Genomic DNA, 24,553 nt, shown 5'->3' with positions numbered 1-24,553 from the left:
CTTTTCCTCACTCTTTCTGCTTTTTCAGTACTTTAATTATCTAATTCCAAAGCAGCCCCATTGTAAATCTGAAGCACTTATGTGTGAAGTTCTTTTGTGTACATTATAAAAAAGGCCCATCCACTACAATCTAGCAACATCACCAAACCAATTAAAAGGGTGTGATCTAAAACTTCTCTCTTTACTGCCAGAAATCCCTAGTCACACCTTTCTTTTTTCACTGTCATCTAAATTATTTCTGAAAACATATCAGACATCCTCATCTTCAGCTCTCTGTTCTGAAGTAGTTTATATTATCAGGTATTTCTGCATAGGCTTTTATTTTTTAATGAACTTATCTATAATCAGTCAAATCATCCAACAATTCTTTAGGATACTTGCTGTCATTATTATGCTAAGTCTCAGTTCACAGACAAGAGTATACAACCCAAGCAGATGTCCATATTCTAAATAAAACACGTCCTCTCTATTTCACACTTTTCCTTTTTAATGTTGGATGGGATTGTGGGTAACTTGCCCTGTTTTAGTCTAATCATACTTGCCATTGGCTCATCCTCAGGAACACCAACTTTTTTCCTAAACAAAGACGTCAGTTTCTCCCTTTTCAGATTACTTTGTCACTGAATCCTTCTATCTTACTATTTTCAGCTCAATAGGCAACGCTTCCTGATTTGTGTTCTTGCATAATTTTGCCTCAGGTGATTCTCTTTATGGCTTAAACTGGTGGAGAGAGGGGAGAGAGATGGTGGTGGGGCAGAAGCTGGTGCAGAGATGTGGTGAGAAAGGGATGAATGGAAAGGTAGATTATTGGAAATAGAGTGATGGGGAGAGAGAGGCAGAGAAGGGGGAAACAGTGGCAACAGGTGGGCAGAGAAACCAAGAGAGACAGATCAGAGGAAGGGGGAAGAAAGAAATGGAGATATTAAAGAAAGACATCTATGCTCCAGATTGATAGATTTCAGTAATGTAATATGTTAATGAACATATTTTTCTCCAACCAGTTCAGCCAGAAGTCACATATGAATAGTAATTACTTCAGCAGATGAAAATTATTGCACAAATGTAAAACTTCACCACAGACATGAATGGATTGATGATATTCATCTGAGAAAGGAGCAGTTTTAAATCTTGTTCAGTGCCTAAACAAATGAAACCTACAACCAACACATTCATAACTGCACAGTTCTGCTAAATCTATAAAAGCACAGAATACTCTGACAAGTTCCAAGTCCTGTACTTCCAAGCCCATGCCACAGAGAAAACTGCAGGTCCACTTCAAACAGTGCTAAGGCTTTTGAACCTACCATCTCACACATTTCTTACTCATTCAAAATGTTGTCACACAAAAACAATTTAATTGAAAGGTGTGGTTCAGAAAGGTTTCAATATAGTACAAACAGTACACTGCCTTACTTCGCAACAAATTGCCTTTAGAATTCACTAAAGTATTTGTCTTCCAAATCTTGAGTCTCTGGTAATTCCACTTTCCTATGTGAAATTTAAACTAAGAATCATTCTGAAGTGGGGGTTTTTCGTGTTGACTTTTAAGTTTTTTAAACAGAAAAAACCAGAATTTGAAACTAAAAACTGATGGATTACAATGGGAAGATTAAACTTAAAAGTAACCTTATACCATCATTCTGTTTCCCAAGCAAGTGTCATGTCCAACACTGCTTGCATATTTTGGATTTAAAATCTTTAATCTCTTTGAATAATATTTTTATGTAACTCTGTATAATCTTTGGTCTGGGGAAAAGTACATGCTGGGTAAACCAATTACAGAATTCTCTTGGGATAAGACCAAAGACTTGAACCTGAATCTCCACATCAGAGGTGAATTATAGAGTTACCAGCTTATCTACTGTTTTGGGCTTTGTTAAACTCCATGCTCTTTGTGTGGTCAGAAACTTAGACCACAGCAAGTATAAAAACAACCACAGTTCAACAAGAAAACCTGGGTTTTTTTTTTTTAATTGAAGATGGCTTTTCATGCACTACTACAGACATACAAACACTTCTATTTTCTTGAAAAAAAAAGATATTGATTGGGAGGGAAGAGGACATGCACCTTTGACATCATCATATTATTGATGCACGCCTCTAAGGAGAGGAACTTGGCTCTTTTCACTGAAGCATAGATCTATAAACCAGACACATAACTACTTGAGTGTGACTTAGCTCCTTTCAGGATTTTTCAAGGTTTCCTATATAGAAAACATAACTCAAACTTATTTGCAAAATGTCTTCAGTATGTTTTCTCCCACTTGCATTATTTTCTGGAGGATGGTGATACCCAGTCCTGTCTCATTAGCATTGAAGTAACATCCCACAATAGAAAAAAAAAAAGAGATGTGTGAAGATAAAGTGAGCAATTATTTACATTTAAGTTTTTAAGCTGTAGTGGAAAATACTGCCCTATTGAGAAATTGATAGGCTAGCTCACTATTGATTAACAGTGAAACACAAACACAACTTGATAGTGTTTCAATTGGAAAAGAGAATCTAATGATCAAAGCACTAACAGAACTGGAGACGTGTAATATTTAGTGCAGTAACACTCAGCTATACAATATCATTAATGTGGCCAGTGTAGAGTTACAGAATGCATTGCTGTTAGCCAAAGGCATTTTCTTCATTTGGAATGTGAACTAATGCTTAGGTGTACAAGTCTTCAGCTGTCATGGTCAGAATAAATGATCCCAGCTTTAGCCTGAGAATCCATTTGAATGGATGAGGCAAACTTCTCTTTGCATACTGTAATTGCTATATGTGCTTACTGACCCCAAAACCTGCTCAAAAAACAATCACTTGAAAATTATGGAAAAAAATCAGGTACTGTATTATATACAGCCAACTTCAGCACAGCAGCACAACATCAAATTAAGAGACATATTACTCTTCAAATGAGAAGTTAAAGTCAGGCTACTTTTTCCTTTTCTGACAATTTTTAAGGTGGGTCACAAATCTCTAATCTTAATCCCAGGTGTTACCAGGTTTCTAAGAATTTTCAAATCTAGCTAAAGCTTCTTTGCATGATGCCCATGAAAACTAAACTTATAACATCTTTAGAAAGAAATTCTTCATATATGAATCAAAAATGGTTTAAATGAAAAACAACTATTTTAATCATTCCTATTATTGTCAAGTCCTGTATGCTTAGATGTGTAATAATGTACCCTAATGGAGTTGAAAAGGGAAAGAGATTTGTCATCAAAATTATACTGCATTTGCCTGCAATGATCGGAACGTTAGGCCCTGTGACTAAAATTGCAGAAGTATGCCCTGAGCAGTGCTCTCAGTCAGGACAGCCTCCCTTGCTGCTCTGGAAAATTTGAAATAGTTCCTGACAACTCCCTACGTGCGTGTCAATTCAGCTGCTTTGAAAGGTAGCATCTGCCTTATAGTTACAGTGAAAAGAGAGCCATCCTTCGTCGAGTTCTGCATGCTTTACATGAGGTTCATCTGATGCCCAGTAAATTTGGTAGTGCAATACTGTGAAATTAATGTGGTACATTGATTGCTTTCTATGGAGCAGAGAAAGAAAATCCCCAAAGACCCAACTCCTCAGGAATATAATGAATTGTCAGTTTTAGCAAAAGGCTCATTTTCATGGAGAAAATCTCAGCTGTATTGTGGACTTTTCCAAGAATCCCAGAAGACTACAATAATGCATGCTGAATGACAGTTGCATGGTGATACAGCACCTCACAAGTCACATGAAACTTATCTACAGAGATGCATATTACAAGCTGACCTTCTCCAATAATTGCTCTTGATTCTTCTTTAGGAATTGTGACACTCAAAAATGGTAACATCTTGTGTAATTTAACAAAGTCAGATTTTCAAAGGAGATTTGGATAATTAGCTACTATGAAGATTAGACAAAGTAGTGAACTTTAAAAGAAAGAAGTCTAGACATTCTGGCTCTATGCTTTAAAAAATAATCCTAAGGCCTGCTTTCTCACTCTTGACTGAGCTTTTTTTAGGCCCAAGAACATATTTTACCAGAAATACCACAAAAGGACTGAGTTCCTTCCTTCTGCCATTTTTCAGAGATAGTGGGTTTGGTTTTGGCATTTTCCCCAGTAGCTAGGCAAACTCATCCACACGTGCTTCTGGTCTCTTGGGCAAAGACCAGACAACATCCAACCATCTCCATGTATTTTCTTGTCACTCTACATAAATTCATTTGCCACTTCAAAAGTTTTCATCAGTCTTTAAGGAAGGTTCTGAAAATGGACCTCTACTATTTTGTCCAGGAAATTACCATGCCCTACTTTGTAAATCAGTCCTGTATCCCTGATCTTATATTTTTCATCAGTATTCCGTCTGTTCTTTCAAACTACCCAATGAATTTCTGCTTTATGTTCAATTTTTCCATGCCATTTCCAGCCTAGTGCCTTCTGCATTTACCAAAGTCATTAACCTAGATATCTTTTGTTTTCCATATGGACTCCCTGGCCTTGAGGTGAATACCTGCAGCAAGGTTCTCTTTTTCAAGGCTGGCACAAGCAACCTCAGGATTCTTCACATCCTTTCTTCCCCCTTTCAGGCTGGGCATCACAGTAATAGTGGGAAAGGAAGGGATGATGATGAGAAAAAACCCTATGAAAACAATATTTAGTTACTGAGGGAAGGGAAAGAAATCTCTTCATCTCTTACTACCATCATAATTAGCTGATTTAGTCCCTGGAGATTATCTACTGAAATAGGCAGCCTAACAAGGAGGATGCTCCCTTGGCATTTTAAAAAGGAGACACTTCTAAACAAGTGCTTTTCTCAAAACTCAGTCTGTGTCCTGTTACAACCAGCTGAGCTTTCAAGCAAAAGAATGAGCACAAACTTTGCAACAGTTCATGTCATAGCAAAGACTACTCAGGCACTGGAGGCAGATGACAAGATTTCTGCTACTTTTACTCCTTTTATACTATTTATGTCTGTGTAACTCCTTCTTGCTTGAATGACAGAGACATAGATGCTCAGTGCTGAAGCTCCTCTCTTTTTTTGGTTAGGCAGTAGCAACATAGTAAGTACCACAGACCAAGAACAGCTTCTCTTCTGAAGTAACTCATTAGTTCTGGTCCACAGTTTAAGTGAGAAAATCATACACACCCCATTTATGCCTCAAACTATCTTTCTAGGGCATAAGATGAAACATTTCATCACTAGGGAATGACCTTGCTGTTTCCCACAAGAGAAGAGAGGAAAATAACATCTTTCCCCTACACACAGCTCTTTCATTTCATCTTCACACTTGACTTTCAACAACTAAAGTTTGATTTCTCTTGCCTCACTTTTGCTGTTTCACATAATATAATGGCAATCTTGTGCAAATGAGTACCACTAGTCACTGAAAAGAAAAAAAAGGAAAAAACCATCCTCCAGTATCTTAAATTCTACATAATGTCTCATAAACATACTAGATACACATCAGGAGTTGTAGTTTTTCCTAGATTGTTAGAGATGTCTCAAATTTCTTTGTGTTCTATTCACCACCATATGGGTAGTCCATATTTACAATCTCAAAAGAAATGCATTTTTCTCTGGAAAAAAAAATACATTTATGTGGAAATATATACATAACTATATACAAAAGGAGTGTATTAAAATGCGTTGTGATTGCAAAGGCAAGGATTAAAGTTCTGATGCTCAGTCACCCTACTAACACATAAGTATTAATAAGAGTCTTAATCACATGGTCTCCTTTTATTGTGCAATGAATGATCTTGGAACAGTTGAAGGCCTATCCCTTAATGGGGATGATTGAATAAAAACTTTTCGTTTTGAAAATCAAAGGTATTAAAAGGCGCATTGGTATTTATTAAATCAATTAAATAAGGTAAGAACAGGAACAGCAGTTTAATGCTGCACCACAGAACTGCATTGTATCCATGTCTGCTCTCCAGAAACAAACCTCTGAGTATCTGAACAGATCTTTATGCATTTGAACATATAAATGCTACTTAATTTACAGAGAATGTTCTTCATATAATAATTCATTAAGATGTGGAACCCTTGCTGTGAGATGTCATGAATGCTAAAAATTTGCACTGCTTCAAAGACCAATTGAACAAATGCACAGAAGAAAAAAATCCACTGGAGCTATTTAATACAAAGACAATACATCTGTTGTAGAAAGCTGCTGTAAATTGCTAAAAGCTGTGAGAGTACACTGGAGAAACTGTTACACACTACGTGTTTGCTTTGCCACTATATTCTTCTAAGAACAGGCTCTTGACTCACAGTCAAAAGTGGAGAGGAGTACTTTGCTAGACAGACATTCATTCTGACCATGAAGAGCCACTCCTATAATTTTATACTAACTATATTAATCCTGTGAAAAATGAGCTCTTTGAAGTCACCAGATGGAAACACCAATTCAACACAAACTTCTCACCATAATCTCAGAGTGCTTCAGTCAGCATTTTTAAATGCAGATATTAAAACCCTACCCAGTCACTGAAGTACAGGGACAGTAAACTCATTAATGCTGTGAAGCAGTCAGATACCGTAGTGACAAACATCACCAAAAAAAAAAAAAAAAAAAGCCCAGGAGAAATATTAATCATTCTTTTTCTAGAGAAGAGTTTGAATTTTGTGCAGAAAATGAGGCTCAGGGCTAAATACTGAGTAGTAAGCCAAAAACGCTGAATAACTGCTTATTTAATGAGCACTGTCTATCCTGGGCCACAAGTGAGGAAAAGACTACAGATTGTGCCATTAAAATAAAAACATGTAATGCCTGCATTCAGTGGGATACATAAAAACTTCCCTGGCAACCTTAATGTTATCATTCATAAAAAAAGCAAACCAAAACTCCTGAAATTTCACCCTGTAGTGTCATCTTGGAAAACTTGACTAGATGATTTATCATAAGCACTTCTTCCACTTAAACTAATGTCATGTCTGGTGGCCCTTTATTAACCACTATTATAGGAATTTATTTTAGCACTAAAAGAAAATGAGACCGTTTGCAAATGCATTTCACAAATATAGCAAGGAAATATGAAAATGTCAGGCTTTGAATGAAAACTGTATTTCAGTACATATATATTTTCTTTCAATTCTGCTGAATGAATTTTTCTTTATTCTGCCCTGTTCCTCATAGCTCATCTCCTAAACTTCTCTCGCTGTCCTCAGTGCTGCTAACTGCCATGGTCAGTCTCAGTTCTTATTCCTAATCTCAATTCTTCTACCCATTTCCTTTACCAATCATTTCTTTTCAGAAACATACAGCCTGCTTGCAAACCACCCCAAATACCTTGATTCAGGTCTTCTCCCCCCATTTCCTCACCCAGAACACATACTTATTCCATACCTTTAGAGGCTTTACTTTCTGCTTATGACAAGATGCCTCTCTCTCTGAAATTAAGACTTGCATGGTCTACATGAAAGTAGGAATATAGGGGATAGATTTAACTGTTGTGACAGGCAAACAACAGATTTGTAACATGTATGTTACAACATACTACATGTCATATGCTTTATTTCCACAAATTATTTATTTGGTCCTTTGAAGCATTACTTGTGCACATTATGTGAGAATATCCCTGGCAGATCTACCACTTGGTTATGCAAGAGACTGCTCTGCAATAAATGTGCACAAAACAGGAAGCGGGGTGATTGCAAATCACTTATGAGCATATTTTGACAAATTAACTATCCAGATGACAAGAAGGACATGGAAGTGCATAAATAATTACTTGAGAAAGCTGAAAACTAAAAATAAGCACAAATTATGTTTTTAAGAAACCTTACCAATAACTTGAGATTCTGGGGTCAAACTGCTAATATGAATATGCTGGGGATGTTAATTTGCAAAAAATAACCTAGAGATTCACTGTTCATATGAAGTGACATCTAAAAATAGAAAACAATGACCCTAACAAGTCAGTAAGTAAACACTGAAGACATTAAACTCAGGAGTTAACTTTCAGAATACCAGTATAAACTACACTGGAAAGGATTATCATGAAGGTTTAAAATTCAAGCAATATGCAGTGCTGAAGCAAGCAAAATTCAAGCAATATGCAGAAAATACCTAGTCCAAAAGACAGTCCCAAATTTGATTTATAAAACTCTTCCTTTTTCTTATTTTCTCCAAAAGGCATCTATCTCTTGGACACGTCTCATACTGTGACAGTGTGAATATTTAACAACTTAACCTATTTCAGCACTTGTCCAGGCTATGAAGGATTAGGAGAAAATCCACATACCAATCACACCATTCCCACAGGAGAAAGAAGTTACTAATGTGTGAATTCAAAGACTAAGTGTAATATTTTGGTTTTGTAATGACTAACATACTAGAAAAAGATGTGCAACACAAAAAACTGTCCAACTCCAGCAAAAGAACCGGCAGTGGTGTAAGAGGCTATCCACTCCTAGCTGAAAGGCTACACAATGTTTCTACCTGAATTTCATGAGACCCCAATGAGCCCATTTCTCCAGCCTGTCCAGGTCCCTCCTTACAGCAATTCCTCATATGAATGTTTCTGCTGCAGTTTGGTGTCATCTACAAACCTGCTATACGCAAAATGTTGCAATCAATGCTGGCCCTTGAATCCTGAGGAAGCTCTCTAGCAGATCCCAGCAGTTGGATTTTGTACTGTCAATCACACCCTCTCACAGTCCAACCAAGTTTCAACCCATCTTATCATCCTCTTATTCATCGTAAGTTTAGTAAATCCATGCTGGCTATTATTAGATGCGTTCTCACCCTTTGTGAGAGCAGAAAATACATGCATAAGGATACACTCTGGAACTTTCTCTAGGACTTAGAATAGACTGATGAGCCAGGTGACACCAGAACCAGCCTTTTGCTCTTCCAAACCACAGGCATGACTGTGGTGACAGTATTGCAAAAGTCCCATACCTTCTTGGTGGTTTCACATAGCCCTCGCAGCACTAACTCCATCTTGCACACAACACAGCCAACAATCTCCAACACTCCTCCCACCCAGCTAACCCACTCCTTTATAGCACTCATGCTTATTGGACACAGCTGTGGCCTATTAAGGGCAGGCCTGCTCCTAATCTTTGGTGATTAGTACAGCTGCAACTCCTCAGGGGTGAGATTGCCTTCTGCACTATCTCTATTTTCTTACATTCTATCCCCACCACACATGACATAGTCCTTTTTCAGTCATCAGAAACTTCCCATGTTTGATACAATTCTCCAAAAACTAACAGCAACCTCACATGAATATGGGTTGCTCAAATGTAAATGTTCCCCTGATCTTCCTCTACTGTGGGGACTGTTTCAAAAGCTGGCAAGTCAAACTGTATAGCCGACCAACCAAAGCAGAAAAGACAATGAGTCACTGCCTCGTCCGTGAGCTTTGTCACTGGGTCTTCCGCCCCACCAAGCACTGAGTCCATATTTTCTTTTGATGTCAACGTATTTACTTTTGCCTTTCCTATCTTCCTAAGTTTCAACTCCAGCTCATGTTTTCTAATTTGTTTCTCGTACACTTGGAGCATTTTCAACAAACCTCCTGTGATACAACATCGTGCATTTGAAGCAATTTTCATGTCTCTCTAACTTCAACCATCCAGAATTCTGCCCCTTGGCCAGCTAATCTACCGATCATCGACCAGTACCTACTTTCTACTGCTTCTGAATTAACCCAAACCAGCTATACAACACAGAAGGAAAGAAATTCCACCCAAATTTATCTTCAACCTACCTATATATAATTTTTAATATATTCTACATATACTTTCAATTACAATTGTTTTCCTGTTCTTCAATGTTTACCTACAAAAATATTTAAATAAGGGATATGTTTCATCTTAAAATAATTCAATATCTACTTTGGGGTGAGCTCAGTCACTCTCTATGCCCCCTAACTGACTAGATCTCCATTGCCTGTAATAGGAACTTAGACACCTGGCACTGACATCAACACCTACAAAGACATAGCTGCCACTGGCTGTTTTAAAGAGGAACTAAATTGCACTCAAGACATCATTTTGAACAATTTTTCTTGCTCTAGAAAATGTATGTGCAATACATAGGAAACAGTGTAAAATGATTATAATAAAAGTATAACCTTGTGGAACTAAATCTCACAGAACCTTTCTCACAGTAGATACCTGCACATTAATAGAAATTCATAGATGTTAAATGAGGTGCAGAACAGTTGTTGTATTACTTCTTAATGCAAAGTGATCATACTGAAAATACTGCCACCAGGAAAAAGTAATTAAAAATAAAAAAGGTCTTCCAATAAAGGCTAGAAGGTTTAAAAAAATGTATTCCCTACTTCCCAAAAGTGTTCATGTACTTGAAAATGTCATATGAGTAAGCAGAAATTAACACTACTTACTATTTAAAATTAAAAGCTGTCAATATATTTTACTTTCAAATATTAGTATACAATTAGGATGTGTATTCTAACTGGAAATGGCCAGCAGAGAAATTCCATGGCAGAAGGGAATTCCAGCTGCAGAACTCTTGTATGTGTAACTTCCCCAGGTGAGCAGACTAAGCTTGCTGAAGAAAAGGCACTGTAACTGCACTCTACATTACACTGTCCCTTACAGATTATATACCAGTTGCATAAATTAAAGCAGTTTATAGGATGCTTCAACTAGTGCCTTTGTCAGGAAAATAAACAAAAATTGCCTAAAGTTATAAGCACTCCTTAGCAGCTCATCCAGGAATGCTCATACAAACAGAAATTGAGGCAAATAAAAAAATCTACCTGTAGAGTTTTGGAAACATGGCTATGTCCTGGATCCCTACTGCAGTGACTGTGAAAACACCTGCCCTAAAAGCATCTGTATTTGTTCTTCATGACATTTCCAACTTTCACAAGACAGCAGACCTCTCAGATTACATAATTCTTCATTCCCTTTCGTTTATTTCCCCTTTTAGTTCCACTATAACATTACTACTTAAAAACAGTAATGTCATGTCAATGTCAAAAATTTACAAAGCAGCATTAATTCTACTGAATTACCAAACCTCTAAAATTATAAATGGCGAAATATACAGGAGGGATGATCACAATGACTTCATAGGGTCCTCTGTGGAATTAGACACTAGCCATCTAGTGGCTAAGGATTCTATACGAATTCTAAAGGTATTGTTTCAAGTTACAGTCACTTCAATCTTCTGAAGGTTGTTTAGCTTCTCCTCTTGACACCTTTGTCAAACTTCCCTTACTAGTCTGCCTGGTTCCATCATAAGCTCCATCAGTCTCCCCAATAGAGTTCCCATATTTTGATCCTATCTATGGGCAGACAAAATTACCTTGGTAGATTTTACACTAGATCTACAGTTCTTGGTGGTCAATTTTTGCATTTGGTCTAACAATTAGGAAAATTAATAGAACATACACTTCATCAATATTCAGAAAACTATTTCTGGAGTAAGGAGATGTGCGAAGTTTATCCATGGAGTTTAAGTACAGAGCTTAAATCTGGGATCATATTGAACTCCTAGGGAAGATTTATTACACATACTTCGTGAATTGCCTTGCCTTAACCATCTATCTATAAACTGGATATTGTTATATTGCTACCTTTACATACTGTAAATATTTCAAACTAGAGAAGAAATCTAAGGAGTTCAATAGATAAAATGTTGTCTGAACTTTGATTGAAAGAATTTATCAAAAAGAAGACTAAAAATAAATCTTAAAAGGGTAGAAGATAACAAAACAAAGGCTAAGAGAAGCTCACATATTTGCAAGGGAAAGTAGAGTCAATGCATCAATCAACTACCACTAATACCAAATAGCATAAACTAACTGTTGTCCTGATTATTAGTTTGCATTCCATACTGAAAGGCAAAAAAAGAAAGATTAAATATGTCCTCAAAAGAATTAGATTAACTTCTCTAACAGGATAAAGAAGGTAAGTGGGAAATCTGGGAATGCTGGGCTCTGCTTAGGACATCAGTACAATCCCCTTCATTCATTAAAAGTAGTATGACTAAAATTAGAAATAAATATAGAGTTACTGGATGCCGTATTGAATTATGTAATAAATATTTTCCATTTTATTATCTGTGTTGGTTGTCTGAAATAAATACCTTGGAATTATGTGAGCCCAGAACTCTGGAACTGCAAGTCTCACATAACACTATCTTGTTAAGGTCCCCTTACTTTAAACAATGCTAACTGTTATGAATAACAGAAATAGATCCCTTATTCTTGTTAAGTTGGTCCATTTGTTATTCAAATTATAACATGAAAAAGCTTTAAAACTGTTAACTAAAGCTTCATAAAGTATTTCAACATTTTAAGTACTTCCTGCTCTACAGGACCTACCAAGTGCGATCTGTTTTCACAAAGGAAGCTGAATGAATCAGAGGGCTGTGCACAAGGACAGAAGAGGATCTGTGTGGTTTTCAGCACACACTGAGGCCATCAGGCTAAACTGTGGCTTTGCTGCAAGCAAGGCACTGCTCTGAGAAACAGATGAGGAAACAGATTGCAACTCCCAGACTGACAATCTGCTTGCCGTGTTTCTTACACTTTGGAGGAGAAATAACTTGGGCCAGGCCTACACATGGTGTAGCTGCGCTAAGTAAGGCTGAGCAAAGAACGAAACCATTCCCGGCCACAGTGCCAAGCGTGGAAGGGGAAAGAACCAGCTCCAGGCAGGCTGCTCCACCCTCTCATGCTGTGTAATGGCAGCAGCCAACAAAGAGCAAAAAAGGGCCAATTCAACCTTCCCTACTACTCTGTGCCAGTTCATATTAATTAATATTCAATCCCACAGTCCTGTTAAAAAACCAAAGCTCTTTTAACATGTTCAGTTTAAAAAGACTAAAAATTAACGTATAACAAAAAACTATCCATTCCTGCCAGTAACATGGAAGAAATGGGCATGTGCATGGCTACATGTGGCAAAATGAGGTAAGGTCTCTGAGATACATTAAAACCTTCAAAGTTATTTTTCCTAAAAATTCTTTGAAAGAAATGAAGGCTGTCTCTATCCAGCTATGAAAAACTGCTGGTCAATTAAAACATGCTATGTGTACAGAGATAATCAAATTAAGAAAATTAAAAATACCAGATTTGTTAGAAACACATTACTCTTCCTATGTGTTAAATCCTTTAATATGCATTTAAGAATTTGGGATACAGAAATTAATGACAAATTCTAGAGAGACTGTGGAATTTTACTGTCAAGTTTTGATGTTTACACTGGAATAATATAAGAGCCAGTGAAATCACATAAAAATACGTGAAAATTCTATTTGCAATCTGGAAAAAAATCCATAACTCTAAACTTCAAAAACTTTTTTTTTAGGATGAAGCATATTTAATATACTAATTTATGACAATTCCAGTGGAATTCACAAAGAAACAAAAAATAAATTTAGATTTAAGTCTTCTAAACTTTGAATGTTTTATGACGTGTCTCAAGATAGTAAAAGAAGACACTCCGGCCCTGCACTAATGTTTTGGGTTAGAGACCATAGGCAAAACATGTAGCACAGCTTTAGATGTCCTAGTGTATCACGCCGGGAATTTAGATGTTATCTCCAGAGTTGCTGGTTCTTTGTCAAAGTCCATCATTCCATTCAGAAAACACCTGGGCACCTAAAGTACCACTAAGTACCCAAGTTTAAGCAACTAAATTACAGGTGTTTACTTAGGTTACTTGCTTTAGTATGTTGCAATGCTTTATGCTGATCTTTGCACTTGAAGCCACAATCTTTACAATACAGAGCAAACTATGGATATTGAGGCAGGGGCACAAACTACCCAGGGCAGCCCTCCAAACTTCTCCTGAGCTGAAATGAGTTACAGAGTCCACACAGTCAAACATCACTGATTTGTTGTCATTGTTGTAGATAAACCAATCTGGCCATGAGGTATTATGTAGTAAGTATTACAGATATTTGGGTGCATATGAGGTCTTAATTAAGCATACATCATTTTTATGTACTTTGCACATACTCTAAGCACATGTTTAAATTCTCGCAGGAATTCCTTCATACATTTATATGTGTGCTTAAACAGCCTTCCAGAACAGAACTGTTTTCTTCAACTGTTGTCATAATTTAATGACTTAGGAATTAAAAGTCAGGCCTTTAAAATTTGTATAATTTAGTCTGCAATTAATATCAACAAATAGGTCAAGCTATAGAATACCCATACAAAAGTTTGCCCTCATTTTCCCCCAAGTGCCATAAAGCACATTAATCGTTAAGAAAAAAAAAAGTTGTTATAAAAATGCAAATAGGACATCAGAGCTCAGACAGCTTGTTCATTGGTTCAGATAACAATCAATGCGTGTTTTTCAATTTATGAATACTAAATTTCATTCACAGGGCACATAATTACTGTAAAGACAAATTCAGGCAAAAAATCATGTCTATCCATAGAGCGTTCAGCCACATAAACTGAGTTGTTTTCAGCACTTGGAAGAAATCTAAAGGGACAATGTAGTCCTACTGCCTAGACCAATGCATCAGGCAGAGTATTAGTCTGTATGCATGCTGAAAGAGCTGGACTTTTCCAAGCTAACACTAGAAACAGCACTGCCAAAAAGGAGAAAGAAAGAGCAACATGCACCTTTCTCACCACAGTGGGATATGTACAGTTCTGGGGCACCATTTTTGAAACTGAGCAATAATTATGATCAACAAAACAGCAGGAGTTACTGTCAAAATTACTCCTAAAAATTAAATAAAATTAAGAAAATTATGCCCCTATATTTTTCTCTGTTGCTTTTTAAAAATCAACCATCAAAAGTTTTTATTCTAACAAACTGTATGCAAAGATACCAATATAGCTCTACTAGTAAACTTCTTCAGGTCTTCTATTTAAAAAATCTTTGGATCCCCCTCAAATTCAAACTTTTATAGTGTACAAGTATGGCTCTTCTACAGCTTTGCTACTATCTGTAAGTGTTGATTTCCCAAACAGGATCAGGATGTTCATATGACTCTCACATTGTTTCCATGTTTTCTGTACCAAGACAGATCCAAGTTTAATCTTGCATGTCATTCTGGACTTAATCCATAATTAATGGCATCAGTTAGATCATGGAACATTTCCAAAAAAAAAGGAAAAAAAGCTATGTCAAAATACCTGTCACATATAATTCTTTCATAAAATACATTTACTATAATGCATACTAGTTTCTGCTTTGAGCATTCCTGCTGTACCCTCTAAAATGCCCTATGTTCCATAGTGTGTTAGATTGTGAATATTTAAGCATCATTAATGATGCTTAATGAATTCTTTCTAAATTAGAAATATTTCATCATACAGCTGGATGCAGCATACAGCTGAAAGTTCACTCTGCATTTTTGAAGCTGTGTTTACAGAAAGCCATAGACATTCTTGTTGACATTAGTAAGAAATGCCATAAATTAAACAGTATATGTTTTATCTGCTTTACTTCTCTTCAAGCTAAGTGCACTTCCAGGAAAAAAAAAAAAAAGCCAGTTGACTTTACAGCCTAAAATTCGCCAATCCTGAGTAACAAACAAGGGCTGTGATGACCCATCTGTATATACAAAACACACGGTTCACGTGTTCTGTGTACACAACATACAACAGTGCTGTTTAATAAAGGGAGGCAAGCACAAGCAAATGCACCCCCTCTGGATATACAGAACTCACAATATACAACATGAAATTAGCAGTGCAAGAATACAGCACAGGCACTAGCCCTGGAGAAAGCCTCTGCACAAACCATGTGTTAGAACTAGATTATAAATGGCCAGTCATTGTACTGAAGTGAACTTACTCCTGTACTTAGAAAAGTGGGTATCATATTTCAAATTCAACTGACTAGCTGGCACACTTCTTCCTAAGCAGCATATTCGAGTACAGTACAAAAAGCAATCACATGGTGTGTTTTGGTTTTGGTCAATGGGCTAGTAATTCAACAGTGGTGCAATAGCTAATTGAACAGGGGCGCCACGGAACTTTGGTAAACTATGAATACCTGAACTGTTGTTGTTTACAGCACTAAACCTAGCTTTAAAATAGCAAGATTTTATAAAAGAGTTTAAACAGTATAATTTAGAGAGTTAACAATAAATTTTCCCTGATAGGGAACTTGGAAATAATATAAATATCTTGACAAGGCGGCACTGGCAAGGGAAGCACAAATATATTTTAATTTAATCAATTTCCATTGTGCTAGGCCTTTTCTTTCTTTAAGGAACAAAATAACCCCAAACCAAACCCCAAATTTATTCATGTTCTAGGTCAACAGTGTTTCAGTTCATTTTTTCTTCTTTTGCTATGCCTAGTTTAGTGTTGAACACTAGGACTGGACTGTGTGCTGCAGACCTTCTCTGCTCTGAATACAGTCAGATGCCATAAATGAGTGTGACAATGCTGTGACTTAAGAGCATGATGAAACTTATGATCAAAGCTATGCTGGAGATGGCAGGAGATACAACTAATGACTGAAGTTAAGCCCTATCACCCAACATGGGCAGTAACCCAGTTTCACTCCACTAAATCCAGGTACCTTGAAAGTAATGCTGCTCTTACCTAACCTGCTCCCTAAGTTTTACACCTCCTCTGCCTCGATGATCTCCCACAAAAAAAGATTCTCTTTCTTTGTTTTGTAGGCTTATTACGATGGCATGCCTAATTTCCTCTGCAAGCAAGGGTAGAAGCTATGGGTGAGGGTATGAGGTGAAGCTATGTCTTTTTACACAGAATTCCACGATGCAATGCCTTGTCTGTGATAAACACTTCCATTTGTGATTAAAGTAGCAATTGGAAGATAGAAATATCAAAGGAAGGGTAATTAATACATTGTATGTATTAGCCCAACAGTCAAAACATAAGTTCTGCACCACAGCTAGTAACAGAATGAACAAGGACCCTGCAGACGCATTGAAGGCAGGAAATTCAGTACCACTATGTTAATAAAATGACTGCCTGTGACTTTAAACCCTGACGTGCTTGTACTTGGCGAGAGAGTGAACGATTTATTGTTACTATGAAGGATGCGGGAATGGAAATGAAGATGAGAGGTGCGATGATAATAATGATAGGGAAGAACAGGTTAATATCCCCAGCATTTGATGGGGAACGATGTCCCTACCTCAATAAGCTGGATAAGGGAATAGCTCCAGATCCACTGCCCAGGATCCCTCCTTTCCTTCCAGAGAGGAGTTTCTCCACCAGAGCCACATTCCCAGTGCGAGCGGCTTCCAGCAGTTCCTGGTCCTTGCCCATGGTCGGGAACCAAGCAGCCCCCCACGGGAGAGCGGCACCCCGGGCCACTGCGGCCCCCTCCCTCCCTCCACAGAACGGTCTCCCCTCCCCAGACCCTGCCTCAGAGCAGAGCACAGCAGAGATTCCTGCAGTCCCTTCCAGACCAGCAGGAGCAGCAGCAGGAGGGAGGAGGAGAATCACCTCCTCCTAGTTTCACTGGATCATTTCTGGGTGGAGTGTGGAAGAAGGGGGGAGGGAGGGAGAGAGGGAGGACGAGGCCAATAAAGAACCTCCCCCCACTCCCATGGACACACAGCCCCGGCCGAGAGGATGGGGCGGGGGGAGCGGGCAGCCTCGGCTCCTATGGCCGGACGGGCCAGCGGGGATAACAACCCTCACAGATTGATAGACGGATGGATGGACGGACGGACGGACGGAAGCGGGGAGGAGCGGGCGGAGGGAGGCAGGGAGGAGGCGCAGCCCTGCCGTGCCAGGCCCGTTGCTGAGGAGACACGGCTGGCGCGCCCCCTGCGCCCGCCCCGGCGCTCCGCCGAACCCGCGCTCCACCGTGGCCGCCGCGCCCCGGCCCCGGCCCCGGCCCGCCCCACGCTCCACTGCGGTGCCGGCAGCGCCGCCCGCCCGCGCCCCGCCAGGTGCGCCGGCCGCGCCCCCCGCGGCGGCTCCGAGCGGCCTCAGGCAGCGCCGGGCCGGGGCCGGCTGCCCGCGCTGAGCACGGGGGCTGGGGAGCCGCGGGAGCAGAGAGAGCAGAGGCGGCTCCTGTGGCGGGCGCTGAGGGACGCGCGCCCGCCCGCGGGGCGGTTGCCAGCAGGTGCGGGAGGGGCGACGGGCCCGTGGCACAGTGTGCGGGGCGGGGGCGCCAGCGGCACTCCTGCCGTCAGGGGCGCGGCGGGAGCCCCGCACGAACCGCGCCGGGGACATGGCACGGCCAGCTCCGAGAACCCCGCACGAACAGCGCCGGGGGCTCCGCACGAACAGCGCCGGCTCCGCTGTGCGAAGCGGTGCGGGCAGACAGGAAAACCCGGGCCCCGCGGGGTCAGGAGCGAATCGGGCAGGCGGGACTGCCGGCACCTGCCGCACGCCAGGGTCGCGGCTTCTCAGTGTTTCCAAGGATAAGAAACACTTAGTATAGGTATAACTGAATATAATAATATAACTGAATATAACAATATATTTGGTATTAAATCCAATCAGCCCTTCTGGAGCTCCCGGTTCTGTTACAGAGACCTTTTAAATTGTGTGACTTTTCCGGGCTCCAAAATTAATCATTCCTCGTGGATTGTGGGTTCTTTCAAGCCATGCTGAAAATTCTCAGTGCTGGCCAGCTCATAGGCAGATCCTTGAGAAATGCATGGTTTGATACTGTGCATGTGCAAGAACAAAATGATAGCCCTGTGTTCCTGTTTTAGTTTAATAATTGGGGTAGGTAGGACCATAAGTAAATAAGTTATGATCCCTCGCCCTTCTCCCACTGGGATCAGTGGCACTGTCCCATGTGTTCCCACTCTCCTCTCGTGTTCACAAGAAGCAATGGGAGCAGTGGCGAAATAACATTGTGTTAGGCAGAATTCTAATGTTCTGTTTTCGGACAGTATTTATTACACCAAACCTATGGTACATTTAAGGCAGTGGAAAGGTCCTTGTTGATTTAACAAATTATTTGTTTTAGTCCCTGACAGTAACAATTCTACAGATGTTTTTGTGTTTCTGTTAGCTAATTAAGCAATTTTAATATCTTAAAAATTGATAGAAATTTCATTGTGAGGTCTGATTTTCTCTTAGAAAAGCAAAAAAAACCCAATCCTTATGGTGGACCTGTCATTTCAATAAAGTCATCCACAGAAACAAAACAGTATATTTTAACTAGAAAATGTAATTTACATAGTTTTTCATTTTCAGGATGTAAAATTATGTCTTCTCCAATATTGTCAGCAGGACACAGAACTGAACGCATGCGTAAAATTAATAAGGGCTCTAACTATAGCTTTTCTTATTGAGTATGATATAAATAGCAATTTTAAGGCCTGATTCTGTGATCACAAGTGTTTCAATGTGGTTTGAATATATAAATGTGTAATCACATGAATTAGGATTTATAGTTTAAGTCCTTAGCCACAGCACTCACAGTGGAAAGCTGTAATTCAAAACCAATAAAAAGTTGTGTCTTGTTGGCACCCACTGAAGCATTAACTAGTTCCAAAGAAGTTAGCCATAAACTAAGAGCCCCCCTGCATTCTGAATTTGTGTTAAGAGTGCCATAATTTCCCTGTTTTCCTCCCTTGCTTTTGATTTTGTAGGCAGTCACATGCATGGCCTGATAAACACCTTCTCACATGTATCCTCTGCATGCTTTGCATGAAGAGATTCCTTCCAGTTTGCTGAGAGCCTCGGAAGAGGTGCCAGTAATTGGTGAGGAGCTAATTGTAAGGCAGGAGTGTGTGCATAAACCTGCACATTTGTGAAAAATTAGATTAGAAGCAGATGCTAAGGAAAATCTCAGGTTTTCAAGAATTTGTATTGTTTATGTGGTTGGATCAGCAGATGGCAAATATGACTCAGTATAAATGTTACATAATTCTTCTAGGGAAAATAAAATCTCAAGACTGTGCTCTAATTGAAATGATCGTCCAGAAAGCTGCTGAAGAACAGTAAGTAGAATCAGCATAGAAATATCAATGGAGCAGATGCATTCAGTAGCCAGCAAATTCAGAAAGATTTTATGAATGTAGAAAGGCTCAAAACCCCAGTAAATCCATAGCCTAGTGCCCAAAAAAGCCTGTGAAGGCTGAATAGAAGAGTTAGTTTCATTAACAAATACAGCAGAACAGAGTAATTCCATCAATTTGAAAAGTGAAATATAAGCATCACTGTTTAATGGAAGGGTTAAATGTGGATAAATTCTAAGGGCTACTGAAGAGAAGAATTGAGAACATGGGCTGGTCTGTTTCCAGAGATGAAATCGACAGTGGGCTGTAGAAAGAAAAACAAAGTATCTAGACTGAGTTGAATGTAAATGGCCAAACACATTCATTAGATTAAGTGGACTCCTTTGTATTTTTAAATGTCTTACTTTTTTGCTCTGGGTAATATCAGGACAAGACTGTGGAGTGTTAAAAGACAAATGTATGATAAATAAGGGAATTAGACACAGAATGTAGAAACATAACTGCATAATTTGCAGTAGTTACAGATGAGAAATATAATACGTAAAACAGCAAAGAGATCCTTCAAAATGTTGTATGTTTTTTGAGCAGTGATGTTCCATATGACAGCATAATTTTGATTCTAAGGTTTTAGTATTTGTAAAGACATTTTAAGTTATGACCACTGCAGCTGTCAGTGTCTAAGTGGCATCACACCTTCAATCTCAGAATTTCTCTCAACACAACATATGCTTTACCTTCTGTTTTCTTCCATTTTCTAAAATACCAGAGAGAGCACTTAGCCTACCTAGAAATTCTTTAACTGGTTTGTCATTTGAAAGGACTACAAGTGACTGTAAAAAGCAGGGAGTTTCCTTAATGTTTTTACAATGCAACTATCACTCAGCTTTGTTCTCATATCAGGGTGACAACTTCTTCATTTCTTCCTCCTGCAGCCTCCCAGAATTTAAGGCAAATTAAATGGGTGCTTTCTAACATTCCATGACTTTTCCCTCTTTATTTCCAAGCAAATGTGTGGAAGAGGGTATGAAAAACTGAGTTGTAGGTATTGAAGAAAACACTAAATCCATGATATTAAAAAATAGTTGTGTAGAATAGCAAACATATTGACATCGTATTTCAGGACTATGTATTATCAGTCCTCTCACGTAAAGATATAGGGAAGGCCTAAGATCCCGATTACAAATTCTGAGGGATATTCTGAAACAGAGCTCAAAATGCTAGAATAAACCATCAGCTCTTTTTGACAGCAGAAAATAAATTAGCATTAAATAGGCCTGATTATTATTCTAATTTTTGTGAAGGCTGCCCAAGAGAAAGCAGTATTTTTCATGCATCTAGGTGGCAAGTATTTTTCAGTCTTGATATTGTCTTTTGCTCTTTAGAGTGTATATCTATAGCATAAAAAAGAAACTGAGTTTCAAGCCATGAGCTCTTGAGGCCAGGTGTGAATGCCATCATGTCCTGGTTGCCTGCCAAGGTGGAGCCTGGATGCAGGTCAGCCCTCCTCGGGGATAGGCTCAGCAGGTAGATGGCACAGTGGACATGGCCTCGGTTTGGAAAACTGGGACACACCACAATACTCACATGATGCTTAGTTTAGCTCTCACCACTGAAATATGCAAAAGGACTTGCATCCTCCCCCACTGTAAAAGAAAATTATAGAAACTGAAGGTACTAAAACTAACTCATGAGGGATATAAAAACACCAAGAGTTCTGTGGTCTTAAAAAACAGCATGGATTCTTGGATTCACCCAATTAAGTAGAAGCTGAAGTAACATGTGAGGAAAAAGCCATTTTTGACAACCACAACAATCCTGTCTCTGACCAAACAATTCTGACTGGATTCCATTTTCTATAAACACTTCCTTTCAAGCATGTTGGAAATTTGCATGGGAAAAGAATGGAAAACCAGTCCCTTGGTGATGTTGCACAATAGCAAGGCACTGTTTCAGCATTTGCAATGACCTCATGGCATCACTTTTATGGGGCTCTGAACACGTTAAGGAAGAGCAAGAAATTAAACTGTGATCCTGTCTCACAGCCACAAACCTACAGAGTCATCTGAATGTACGATGGGAAGTGTGCTGCATTCCCCAAAGAGCTGAAATGTCCCACTGCTGGAAAGTGTCAAGGACACATATACTGCAGGTTGTGTCAGTGCTGGAGAGCCAAACCTCCAGAATATGGGTGTGGGATATTACTGACAGAAAGTCAGTTCTGTTGCTGTGCCATTTCCAGTACAGCTGTGATCTTGCTCTGATGGCAGATGCTAAGGTTAACTGGGATATCTATACCTATCTTTACATGTATTTCTTGTGTCAGAGCAGGTGGGATTAGCAGTATGATTATTCATCCAGTCCTTCTGCTCTGGGTTAGGTTTACATCAGTGTGCTATCAAAATATGCCTGAGACTATTTTTCATTCATTAGAGAGAAATGCACAATCAAATGTGGATACAAGTTGGTAAGAGCAGCATGCTGATTAGATGCCCCAATCCAGTGTGTGCTGACAGATACAGTGCAGTATTAAAGCTTTGCCTGTACTGCTTAATGCACAGCTTATTGCATAAAAAACAACTTGTTTCTACCTTGATACATTGCAACCTCTTTCGGACTATGAAATATTTTCATCTTCTTATCTTCCTTTGAGGATATGTACAACATTGCCTACACATCAGATTCTGACTGCCTGAAAGAAGGATCATAGAGAAGTCTCAGCTGCAACATGCAAGTGACAAGGGACTGCAACTGCAAGTACAGACAGCTGGTAGAATTGTGTGCAAGTGTTATCCTTGCTCTCCATCAGTAACTCCCAGGAAAGCAGCACAGGGGGCTGGTGCACTGTAAGGCAATAGCATACCTAGAAGTGTTCTGCCAGGGGGTCTATTCTGGTTTTGTCTCCTCTAATAGTAGCTATCCTACATGAATACATAGGGGTAAATCACTCCTCAGAATTGATGTAAATGGTTGAGTGAACACTCGTACATCGTGCATTCCTTAGGTATGTTTGTATTTGTGCATATGTGTGGTAATGACCAACAAGGTAGAATATATTTGAAATTTCAACAGAGAAATACATGACAAAGATATTTGATTAATGTTGCAGTGGGAATTAACCTGGAACCAAATGGACACAGCACTCTTTTTTCTCAGTATAACATTGTCAAATGTACAGTATTCCACAGATTCTCTTACTCGCTTTATTTTACTTAATCCATGCAAGTTTTAGCTTTTATGCTTATTGTTAACACAGATTATGCAGATAGTTAACTTTGCACTGGATTGTTGGTCTGGCCAGGTGTTTTTTCCAGTGGATATAACTATTTGTGGTGAAAAAGTAGTTGACATTTCAACTACCAGGGCTTTTCTTTACAGGACAAGTCCAAGGTGTTAACTGAAGTTACAGTCTCATAAGCAAAGGTTTTGTTGAAACAAATCAATAAATAAAAATAACTTGCCTGGACCAGATTCAATTCCCCAAATAGTCTGAAGAACCTCAGATCTAACACACACAGAATTAGAATGATGACCTGTGAGCTATTGTTTCAATTGGCCTTGGTACTAGATGAGTGGAAGGAGGCAAATGTGATCCTAATAACCCCTAAGGGGCTTGAAGGAGCCCTGGAGAACTACTGAGTTGACTTGCATGCTTGGAAAATTGGTAGACACCTGCCTGCATACAGCAGTGAAGATTCAGTACAGCTTTTGGAGAAGCAAGTCATGTCTCATGTTTCTGTAGGAGTCCTTTGGAGAAGTCAAAGAGCATATAGAAAATTGCAAGTCAATCAATGGGTTGTATTTGTCTGTCCAAAAAGCTTTTGACAAGGTCCTTAGAGAATACTTTTAAAGAAATCAAATTGTTATTAAGAAGGACAATTCTCTTGTGAGTGGTTAAAGAAAGGAAAGTAAAAGGGAAAAATGGTCAATTTTCACATTGGTGAGAGGTTGCCAGTACAGCTGTGTAAAGGTCTCTCCTAGGATCTGCACTGTCCAGCAGGCGCAAAAAGAGCCTCTGAAGAGAATAAGAAGTGAAATAAAGTAGCAAAACAACAGATTTCAGGATAGCTTGGACTAAAACTGAGTATGCAAGAGTACACTGTTCTAGTAGATAGTAAAACAGAAGGTAGAACTCAATATTGTCAAAAGAAAGGAATAATTCTTTAGCAGAGGGATATTTTGGATTCCCCTTTTACAATTCCACAACTGCTGTTACATCTCCATACATGTCTATAAAAATGTCCATTTAATGCTATATGGTAATCAAAACAGCAAACACAATTATTGGGAATTATTAGGAAAGGAAATGAGCAGCAATATGTCAGTGTATACAACCACTGACTTTGTCTTGTCTCAAAAATATTATATCAGAACTAAGCAAGGTACAGTAAAGGCAAAGAGCTGTGATCAGATGTGTATTATTTACAGTCTTCGTAAAGCCTAAATAGACTAGATGAGTTCAGCTTTAAAAAAATTATAACCATAGGGAGATATAAATAGAAGTATATAAAATAAGGGACATGGAAAAAGTAAATATGAAACAATTATTTTTCCTAAAGAATAACTTGGGAATCACAGTAATCAAGGGACAGACTTAAACCAAGTTAACACATTGTTTTCATTCAAATATTTTAATTTAGAATAGGCTAGGGATTGCTTTGTATTCCACTTGGAAATCCATGCTTTTGTTCTGAGAAATGACATGTTAGCATGCAC

General features: G+C 38.9%; 1 protein-coding gene across 9 annotated transcripts in view; it reads right to left on the bottom strand.

Annotated features, from left to right (window-relative positions):
• Positions 1-17,559, bottom strand: part of ANKS1B (ankyrin repeat and sterile alpha motif domain containing 1B) — a 406,891-nt gene extending 389,332 nt beyond the window's left edge. For 3 of the 9 annotated variants that reach the window (XM_014271376.3, XM_026797992.2, XM_026797998.2), the window contains exon 1: positions 17,044-17,552. In XM_014271376.3, the coding sequence (XP_014126851.2) occupies positions 17,044-17,177 (134 nt within the window). In that variant the 5' untranslated portion in view covers positions 17,178-17,552. Of the gene's footprint in view, positions 1-17,043 lie in introns of all 9 variants that reach the window. The other 6 variants (XM_026798001.2, XM_026797993.2, XM_026798014.2 and 3 more) reach the window with 5 other exon arrangements.
• Positions 17,560-24,553: the final 6,994 nt, after the last annotated feature.

This window comes from Zonotrichia albicollis, chromosome 4 (genome assembly GCF_047830755.1).
Source record: "Zonotrichia albicollis isolate bZonAlb1 chromosome 4, bZonAlb1.hap1, whole genome shotgun sequence".
NCBI lineage: Eukaryota > Metazoa > Chordata > Aves > Passeriformes > Passerellidae > Zonotrichia > Zonotrichia albicollis.
The sequence above is the reverse complement of the archived record's forward strand: the minus strand, read 5'-3'. Positions and strand labels throughout refer to the sequence as shown.